Source organism: Asterias rubens, chromosome 14 (assembly GCF_902459465.1).
Source record: "Asterias rubens chromosome 14, eAstRub1.3, whole genome shotgun sequence".
Lineage (NCBI taxonomy): Eukaryota > Metazoa > Echinodermata > Asteroidea > Forcipulatida > Asteriidae > Asterias > Asterias rubens.
In genome coordinates, this window is record NC_047075.1 from 14,102,346 (window position 1) to 14,113,635 (window position 11,290).

Consider the following 11,290-nt stretch of genomic DNA (forward strand, 5'->3'; position numbering starts at 1 on the left):
GAATGGGAGATGTCATCGCTGATAAAACAGGGTTTGCCTTTGGCGACCTTTGAACCCCTTTTAGTGTTGACACATGTTTCTGGTGGCTATATTTAGACACCTCTAATCTTTGGCTTTCCAATGGTATTCTTGGTGGCGCTATGCAAATTGTGTGTTTTCAATGAATGTTCGCTGTCTGTCCTGTGGGATTTGGAACATTTTTGGATAATTACGTCAAGAACATGGCTCAGAAATCGTCTGTTTTTACATCTTTAGTAATCTTTTGACGAAAAGGTAAGACCATAGTAAGTTTAATCAAGATTTAGGCAACCTAAAAGTGTAGAAATAAAAAATTAAAAACATTCAATAATTTTCAATAATCGATTATGTTCGGTGTCATATTACACGAAATGAGACTTTACTAGACATTCCTCATTCCGTTAGAGCGGGTCACAATGTTTATATTTGCAATGCAAATTAAAAACGCATCCCAAGAGATACATTTTTTTTTTAATTTCCTGATTTCACAGTCTTCCAGATTTGTGTTCAAATTGTCAACGCCAATGTGACGCAGTATATCAAAGTGTGGAATTTCCCCTTAGTTTGACTTTTAAGTTGTACATATAGCCTTACCAGTATGGACTCATCTCCTAATCGGGAGAATTTCTCCTAAACGGGAGATTTCTCCAATTCAAGGGATATTTTCTTCTCCTAAAAATGCGAATATCTCCTAAATAGGAGCGGCCGCTGTTTCCAACGAAGTTGCGCATATAAATAGAGGGGTGCGCATGTCTGAAACTACCGCGATTCGGATCTGCCAACGGAAAAAAGGTTTGCCACAAAAATCTCTGTTTTCGTATGTAAAATAGCTCAGTTATGAACATGTGACCATTGTTATCAAACTCACCTATGATTATAGACAAACCTTTTGGTAGTTAGATTGCCATTTTCATTGGTCTAAAACCGTATTTACTTCATGTGTTCTTCCTCCATAACGTTAGTCCGTTATGGTTTAGAAACTTTAGGTACTGTGCACATCATGTACTCTCTGCCGGTCGGTGTTATGAGTGACTGCGCGTGCGCGTGGCCGGCAAGTACCGGCGCACGTGCAGTTCATGTCCGTGAGTGTTTTAAATGTTATGGAATGCAGATTGATTATAATGAGCTAATTTATGCCTAGAAAACATTTTATAGTATGTTTTGTAAATTACTACCATGTAAATTCATCTAAGGATTCTTTTAAAAAACAATGATAAGCCACATAAAATTCCACCGTGAATTTGTTTTAATTTTTTTATTTATTTTTTTATTTATTATTTTTTTTAAACAAAAACAATTATACATCGGAAAATATCATTTTAAGCGAAACCTGCAGTTCGTTGATGTTTTAAACAACAGTAGTAGCCAATTAGTCTATTATATTTTTATACAAATCAGGTGGTAAAAACTGGCGCCATCTTGGGTTGGGGGAAAAGGTGGCATCATCCTGCTTGTTCAAAAAAGCCAGGACGAAAAACTGTTTTTATAAATTTTATTTGGCCTAATGAAGTTATAGATCTATAGAAGGAAGGAATCTGTTCAGTTTGTGTCAGGGGCGGATCCTGTGTGTCGGGGAGGGGAGGGGGGGGGGGGGGGCATATGACCAAAGCAAATTTAAAATACAAAATTGCCCAGGCTGATTTTTCCCTCTAAGCATAACAGAAAGTCCTTGATCACATAAATAACTCAGGCAAAAAATATTGATAATTCAAGGGATCAATATGCTCATTTTGCTTCTTTGTTTGTTTTATTTGCTTGCTTATAAATTTTGTCTTTTTGTAAGGTTTAGATAAATTGGTACAAGCCAACTTAAGGGTTCTACTGTAAAGTGGTATTTTTTCTTTCAAAGAAAATCATTGTTTTTTGTTTTTATACAGATGAATGATATTGAAGAGCTACTCCAGCAAGTTGGTAATGCAGTTGAAGTTATTCTTGCAGAAGATGAAGCTGGATCATCAGATCATGGCGCAGAGGAACCCAATGACCCACCTGATCAGGAAGTAGAGGTCGAGGTTGACCTGGAGTGGGAGAATGGCAATAAAATAATTGATGAGGGTATGTTTACATTTAATTGCAGGAGTCAAGCTATTCATAAATTTATAAAGCTTTCAAATATCAGTTGAAACTGTTCTTCAAGCCAGTCCTTTCCGAAAAAGCAAACAAAAATTTGTAAGGAATCCAACTTTTTCTTTGTTTCAGGATCTGCCAAAAAGAAACAAGGACGAAAGGGCCCAGTTTCATTCCTAGAGAACAAGCTAGAGAGGCAGAAGACCTTTTCCAAACGCAAAAGTGGTCTACTTAAGAAGGTTAGGCATTTAAGCAAAACTTAAGAGCACATACATGTACATATGTATCCAGAATATAGCCATACAATCTTGGTATTAAGTGCACCGAGCCTGGTGCTTTACGTACATTTCAAGCAGTTTCAACTTCTGGAAGGGATGCATCGGAATCTACACTGACGACTGGGACTGCTTCACCTACAAGCTCATAATAAAATGATATGTATTCCTTTTTGCTCTTTCTGCAAACAGTTTTTCTATAATATTGCTCACGCAGTTCCCGGGAGTCCATTTTGCTCATCTCCTCATATATCATCTTCTCTATTTGGTCTTTAGTCAAATTTTCCATTGATTCTTTTTCTTCTTTCTCGGCTGCGGTGACATGTACAGTCTCAAAACGTGCATTGTCCTTGTCTAGGAAGTTCCTCATGTAGGTCTCCTGGATTATCAAAGCATTGACAGTGAAGTTACAAAGTTCATCACTCATGTTGATTTGTCATTTGACACAAGTGTGGGGCTTACATTTCTCTGCTGGAGAAAGGTATTGGTTACTTCTTACCAGTGCTCGAACCACGGCGGTTTCTTGATAGTCGATAAGCTTCCGGCTTGGCAAAATGTCGTTACTTTTTCTACTTCCAATTTTTACATCTTGCAATGTTGTAGTACGTATCTGAAATGAAATTTTAAAAACAAAACAATATTCTGTTAATTTGTACTGTTTCAGGCTAAAGCCCTCCACAGGCTGACAGGCGCCAAAGTGTTCATCCAAGTCGTAAACGGCAGGGGCAAAAGCAACACTTTTTGTTCCCATGAGGAATTGAGGCCGAAGAAAGTACGCCACGTTAAGACGCAGGCAACGATAAGTGGGTGTGCCCACGTCTTTGAAAGCCCTCCAAGAACAAGAAACACATCTGATGTCCTACAGACATCAACAAAACAACATCGACCATGCAACGGCAATCAGGTTCCCGGTCCATCCACTGAAATACAGGGACTGCCGGGAAAGAAGAGCACCCCGGTGAACAAACCGGCACCAGCGGCAAAAGCTACAAACAAGTGTTGTGTTTGTAGAGTTATATTTTCAGGTAGCACCGACAAACAGTTGGTAAGGCAGCACAAACGCCAGAACATGTGGCTGGGTTGTGATGCAGATGGGTGTAATGTGTGGGGGCACGCCAGGTGCCTTAACATTGCCATTCCTCGACGAGGCTCAATCGAAAATATTCCATTCAAATGCCCTAAACATACTTAGGTTTTCTTGTTAGCCTTAGGTTAGATAAGATAAGATGACTCTGTCATGTGTTGGTCACAGAAGCTATATCATTGCAATTAAATTGTTATGCCAAAGATTGTATACTATTCATGTTTAAATTGCCTTTTTCCTTGCCTTTTAATTGACAAAATGTTGGAGTTTTGAATAAAATCTGTTAAATTACATAAATAAGTCTTACCTGATTGACTTCATCTAAGTTTCTAAAGATTCTTTGCCACTGTCCATCTGTTGGAACCCCAGGTGGTACCCATGTCTTTGCATCTTTATTGACCTCTTCTAAACAAGCATCACCGCCTTGATAATGATCCGCTTCCCCATTTCTACTGAGTGAAAGTGAGGATTTCACACACTACCAATTCCATCGGCATCATCTGCATGATGAATGAGTCTGTGGCCATGATGCGTTGGTAGGTTGGATGATTTCTTCCATAGAAGAGAGGTTTTACCTTTTCCTTTCTTGTCATTATAGCCATACTATTGCCCTTTCTCACTCCATCACGTAGAAGCATGAGGGCATGTAAGAAGGTGAGTACCATTTGTTGCACATAGTTGTAATTAGGATCACTGATGTTGTGACTCCATTGCCAGTACCCCTCCACTGTTGCTTCTGCAGACATTTCTATACACTTGTCAACATAAGGGACTAATAGCTCTTCCAGTAGCGCAATGTATGTAATCTCTAGTATCCTCCACATTTTGTGGTGATCAGACCCCTTTTTTGCATAGTACTGTGACCTTGGAGACTGGAAACCCAACTCACTCACAATATGTTTTATGAACACCTGCCAGTTAAGCTCCATAAATGCACGACCTGCATTCATCTCAACGTGTAGCAAGCCAGGAAGCAAGACAATCCAGTCAAATTCATTTTGTGGGGTAATGTCAAGCAGTATCTAACATCTATGCTCTTGAAAGAGTTCCTTGCCATAAAATGACTGTTTGCACTGTTTGCAGATGAGAACATTATGAATCAACTGCATCACAACATGATAAATGCCACCATCACATTCAATAAACAACCAACTTCTTGTCACCCCACCATACTGCTTCACTCCAGCACCTCTGCCAATGTTTCTCAGGATAATAGCAATATTTTCATAGGTATTTGGGTTTAAAAGTTCTGGCTCACCAACTTTAACTTTTATGTGATTCTCCTCCAATGACACTATGTGTTCTAAGTGTTGATAAGGATAAACCCTTTCCTTCCCACCACATATCGACTTCAAATCCACTGTCTTCTTACGCAGATGACCTTTGCAGTTAGTGCAGATTATAGATTTAATATCGTTTTCAGCCGAACATTCTATACATTCTTTTTCTTGTTCACATTGATCTTGATGTTCAATTGAAGTATCAATAACATCTCTTCCCAGCTTCCTCTCTTTCTTTAAGTTATTTAGGCGACTGTCAATGAGCTCATTCCGAGAATATCAAAAAAAAGTTATTCTGTTCTTTGGTGCATCCCCCGAGCAATGCAGACCTCTGAGAGTCAGTTGCTGAAATGAAAAGCCAATTTCCTGGTTTGAATTCGTCATCCAGCTGCATGAGACTTTCATTATCGAGTATCATATATATGGTACTTGTCACAACTTTCATGGGTACCTTGTTGTTACCTTGTTGCCTTAACCGAGTACAGTTTCCCCACAACTTGCTCATTATCAAATGCAACACGCACAAGTCCTGGAGGAAATTGAATTGGTGTGGACTTTTTAGAATTGAGATATCTCATCAATGTTCCATTATAGTTCACCAACAGTTTACTTCCAGAGGCTGAATAATTGAAAATATTTTCCCGAAATCCAAGCGGTAAAATTAGATTGGAGTTCCGTGAAGAATATATTAATTCAACAACTTTTGCAACTTTAACTGCTTTCACTTCATCTTCAAGAATGTCACCTTTAGAGAATCCAAACAAAGTCAAAATGAGGGAGAATAGTTCCTTTGGTCTACGCTGCAACCATATGGAAGCCTTGTATCCACGTAATTCTTCAGTATTATTTAAAGTGCCAACTTTGTACAAAGATTTGATGTCGCTCTGAATAGCCTCCTCTAGATGATCACTGAAGGCAGTTTTGAGAAAAGCCTGTGAGGGAATTATGTCATCATGATAAACATCACTGTTGTCAGATTCATGTTCATGAGGGGTCATTTCACCCTGAACATCCCGAGAAGTACCTGCATACTGTTGACATTGTCGAGGAAAATTACCCTCTTCAAAAGTTTGCAGACACAGTTCACATATAAACCCTGCTGTCTTTGTTATTATAGGTGGATCGTACTTGTATAATTTATCAAGTGTCTTCCTTTTCATTTTCTTTCCTCTTTTTATTGAGAAGAGTCTTGCATTGTCCCCTTCATCAGAGTGGATAATGGCACCACACCTCCTCTCATAGGGAGCAATTTGTTTGTTACTCTGTCGGGTAACCTTTGACATCCTTGGTGCAGAATTGTCTCTGTACGTTCACATACAAAAAACAATAAAAACCAAGTAAAAAATAATTAAATCAGATTGACTAACAGTACACCTGAAATTACACTTGGCATTTGTGTAGAACCTTTTCTATTTGTGAAAAAAAAAATACATTGTAAGAGAAATTACCAAATTGATTGGTGGTGATATCCTCGGAATGGCAGCAAAAATTTGAAAAAAGTATAGGGTTCTGATAGTAGGGAAATTATGGGATAAAACATACGAACATTGCATACTTTTGAAAATTTAAAAGTGGGAGACTTTTATCCCATCAACGAATGGTGCCCGGAGTGCAGCACTTGACTGGAATGGGGGGGGGGGGTAAACACGCAGTATTTTTGAAAAAGCGGCAAAAACTTTCATGAGTCGGTATTTCAGGTCCCCTCACTAATCCATATCATTATACACACACGTTGCCGGGGAAAAATGTGCCAAGAATGTTGAATGCCTCACACTATTTCACCCGGGATCGGTTGATGTATGTACATGTAGATGTATAGGCCTAGCTACCAGACAGGAGCATGAGGAGTGCTGGCCATATGCCATATGGAGTGCTGGCCAGTCAGATGTACTTACCGTACTTGAGGCGACTTTAGTAAAACATTTTCACCACCACTACACTACAGTCCAGAATTACACCAACTTATGCGATGACAGTGCCAGAAGAAAAGCAAAACTATGGTTTAACATGTTACACTTTTAGAACAAATTATGAAGTCTGAATTGTGAATCTAATCCGATCATATTATGTTACTTTCGCTCCTAATCAGGATACAAGCAAATTCTCCAAATAGGATAAAACAATGAGGGCGCTATTTTTATGACGTCATCAGGAAATATTGGCCTTTTTTAGGAGAAATCTCCCGTTTGGGAGAAATTCTCCTGATTAGGATGTGAGCCCGTACTGCTTAAGAGGAAATGTTAACATTTAAATATTTCAAGATGATGATCTGAACTAAATAAATGTACAATGCAAATCCATGGTTAACATGTAAGATGAATGCCTAATTTTCAACCTTACCAGTGAACATGCTTATGTTTAAACTTAAACGCAACTGTGACGCAGTTGTACATATAGCCTTACGAGGAAATGTTAACATTTAAATATTTCAAGATGATGATCTGAACTAAATAAATGTACAATGCAAATCCATGGTTAACATGCAAGATGAATGCCTAATTTTCAAATAGCACAACTATTTGCTTACCAAACCAGTGCTATGAAATCGGCCCAACCTTAACACAGCTATGACAAACATAGTTTTTGCATATTAAATTCAATCAGGAAATTGAGATGGCTGCTGAAAACAGGGAGTATATCATACAAGGCTTTGACACTGAAAGGTAAGACATTTAAACAATTTTATTTATTCATTCTAACTTTTCCCCCAAGTATTTTCAGTTTAAGACAATGTCTTACTTGGCCATCCAAAATTAGAATTCCAATGCTTCTGACAATTTACCAAGATAACCAATGGTACATGATAAGTACCTATTCATGTCATCAGAGGTGCTAGTTTTCAGGAAATTAGACCAAATACAAGCATTTTATTATTAAATTACAACCCGAGTCAAGGCTTTTTATTTCCATGAACAACGAGGACTGCTTCTGCATGATTTAAGGTTTTATCTTTCTAAACAAAAACCTTACTGGCATTTATGTCATATTCAGGGCTATAAATTTACTCAAATCCATATAAAAATTACAAATGTTTAAACACACACAGATGACTGCTATTCACCAATACAAAGTGTTGTACTATTGTAACGAATGACTCCTACTCGGGCCCATAACTACACATACGCCATGCGTTACACTATGTTAATGAATGCATAAACAATAAAACGAACTTCTACTCAACTATGATATGTCGCTTTCAACACACTAAAAATCAAAATTTCCATAACTATACAGTATTGAAGTCATGAATTTCAGGTCACCTACCCACAATAAGGTATTTACATAAAAATGTAATCACAACATAGAGCAAGGGGCACACATACTTCATTATTACAGTACAGACCGAAATTAAGTGATCCCACGCAAGGGACCCATGCGTGGCCACGCAGGTACAATGAATATTCCTGAATATCATGAATATTCAAATTATTTCAGATTACTCGTGGCATGCTGTCACAAGGGTCTCACTTGTGTCACACGCATCTCTCCCGCTCATGTTATGGAGCCTCTTTATTGAATTTATTGACAGTATCAGCCCGCGCCTCCAGTATGGATAACACGCGTGGATGAAGCTTGCCAGTTTTGCTTTGTTGAAATACGTAACCTCATGAGGGAGGTTTTACAGAAAGAGATAATAGGGGCCGGTTTGAAGATAAAATGTTAACGGCAAGAAACAGCTCATTTGATGTTACCGCAAACGTCCCCGTTTGCAGATTCATTCCTGGCTCGGGGCCAAATAACAGTTTTCGATCGTGGGACCATTTAGGATGGTGAATGTATTAGTTTCAATTTTGTTTTTAATGGTTGGTCTATTCACTTGATATGTGAACACGGTCAGTTTTAGAATTTCACAAATGATACCATTAGTCGTTCATAAATCTCAATTCTTGATTAGCTTCTATTAATTATTGTCGTAAACATTACTCATATTTACCGGTTCCCCAGGCACCAATATAGAGACACCAAAAATGAGATGAACATTCCGATATTTAACGGGACAAATTCAAGGAGAGTTTTTTAAAAAAACACGAGAGAAAACATGTTTAAGAAAAAAAATCGCACGCGTATACGGATATTGTTGAGGAGTAAAAATAGCTTTAAGGGGGGGGGGGGGGAATTTCCTGAGGAAAAACCCTAACTTTGAGAAGCAACAAAAAAGCATTTTTAGTTGTACAGTATTAAGTCCCCGATCATAAACCGTGTATAAACGTACAATGATAAACACTTCAATATAATACTTCAATACGACAACTTGACAATAAACGGCAAGTTACGTTTTTAGCTACAAGGACCAGTAAACTCGGTAATGCTTTCTTTCAGACTTAATAAAAAATAACTCCACCTGTAATATCTTTTGTAGTAAATGTTTCAGATCAATCGTTGCGTATCTAACTGTTTTAGAGTGTGGAATTGAACATTATAAGAAAGCAGGCCCGCAGGAATAAGGGAAAATGGCCTTAGCTTTCGATCCAAACCGGACCTTCGTCAGAGGCATAAACAAGCACAACAAAAACATGTCCATTTATAGCAAAAAAAGAGAGCAAGGGATTAAGAGAACGTTTCAAGAAAAAAGTCCCCGCGCGAAATCCACGGGAGTTGCCAGTTGGAGGCCAAGTTCCACGATGGGTCGGTTCGGTTTGTTCACGTGTCAGAAAATTGCATCTTTACGAATGCAAGGGGTTTCAGCCAAGGAGATCAAGACCCGTCTCCAACGGGAAGATGGCATTACGAAGATGGCATTACTGTTTCCACAAGTGGCGTGTTTTCTTTTTTAAGAAAGTTAAACCGCGATGATAGTCTCGTCGACCATCCCAGATCTGGACGTAGATCTAAGTGCAGCCCAGAGGTGCTTAATTTAATCAACCAGAGTCTGACCGACAACGAGCTGAGCGCCGATGACCTCCAAACCCTTATCCAAAATAATTTGGGTTTCCTCATATCTCTATCATCCATCAAACGGGGTCGCAGAGGATTGGGATGGGAGAGATCTGGAACTCGGTACTGTCAGATCATCCGAGATGCCAATCGCCCAAAGCGCTTGGAGTTTGCCGAGGCTTGTCTGGCCGGGGGGATACCTTCGACAACGTCATTTGGAGTGACGAATGCTCCGTTGAAATCCAACGGAACACTCGTAAGTCCTTGAAGAAAAAGGGAAGTGAAAGGATCCTCCGTGGCCGGCCAAAACACCCCTTCAAAGTCCATGTGTGGGGAGGAATTACGAAGAAAGGCGCAAGCGATGTTGTCATCTTTACCGGCATTATGGACGGCAAGTTCTATGCAGAGAATATCATCCGGTACGTCCTGCATCCGTTCGCCACCAGGGTTTTTCCAGATGGACATAGGTTCCAACAAGATAATGACCCCAAGCACACCAGTAAACGGGCTACAGACGAGATGACAGCTCTTGAGGTAAACTGGTAGAAGACTCCAGCAGAATCGCCAGATATGAACCCCATCGAGAACCTCTGGGCGGCGCTGAAGTTTCATCTACGAAAGTTCGTAAAACCAGCCAACAAGGAGCAGCTTGTAGATGGAATTCTCGACTTTTGGGCAACAAAGATTACTCCTCAGCTTTGCCGAAAATACATCTCGCATCTGGAGAAGGTCCTCCCCAAAGTCGTCGAGCGAGAAGGTAAAGCATCCGGCTATTAAACACCATCTTCTCGCTCAAACAAAACCAACGGCTCTTTTCAGAGCCACACACTTTCAAAAGAGAAGCAACTTCACTGTCTGTCAATAAAAATAATAATAAAAACATGTAGTTGATACTATTGATAATGGTAAAGCATCAGCGTTTAAATGAGAACAAATTCATGTTACACATTTTATAATATCTTCCAAAAAAAAGTAACCATTTACTAAATCTTGACTATTTCAATTAATCTAGTTCTCTGGTATTTGTTGAATAATAACCAGCATATGGTGCTTGTAATGGGACAAAGGTTATTATTTGAAATTCCCTCATTTATGATATAAAACTAAATAAAACCCTTGCAACGTCACTCAACTGTATGGGCGCTCTTTTAGTTTTCATCACACGCGCTATCCTCGCGTGGGATGGCTGCACTTTTCGGGAACATAATAACCGTTGCATAAGCAGGCCCAATTGGCCCATACAGTCCCCTGTTTCGGAGAAGAAAACAATTTTTTTTAAGGATATTAAAAAGGTGAAGTGCGATTTAAAACCACAAGTAGACCCATCATTTATTATTGTTGTTATTTATTATTCTGTGCGAACGTGGTATATGTTTTTGTTGGAGAAAATTAACAAGCCTGCACATGAATTAAACTTGTTTTAGTTCTTCCTTTGACGCAAAACATTTTTCTTTCGACAGCACAACAGCTCAAGATTGCTTATTATTTTTCAAACATGCGTACATGTACATGTTTTGCACATAATTGTGTTTGCATGTACTGTATGTATGTAATTTACATGTACACGCACATGTACACTTTTTATACACAGTAAAACATTGTACTTTGATAGCCACTGCTACGTCCGCAGCGCCATTAATATTAGTGTACTAAAATAACAGTATGAGATACATATGGGCGGCCAAAAGGGC

The 11,290-nt window shown here is 38.9% G+C and overlaps 1 protein-coding gene across 1 annotated transcript; it reads left to right on the forward strand.

Moving 5' to 3' along the window:
* Window positions 1-1,895: 1,895 nt before the first annotated feature.
* On the forward strand, window positions 1,896-3,872 carry LOC117299204 (serum response factor-like). The gene is made up of 4 exons (XM_033782663.1): window positions 1,896-2,073; window positions 2,218-2,324; window positions 3,025-3,405; window positions 3,771-3,872. The coding sequence occupies exons 1-4, from the start codon at window positions 1,896-1,898 to the stop codon at window positions 3,870-3,872; spliced, it is 768 nt and encodes a 255-aa protein (XP_033638554.1).
* Window positions 3,873-11,290: the final 7,418 nt, after the last annotated feature.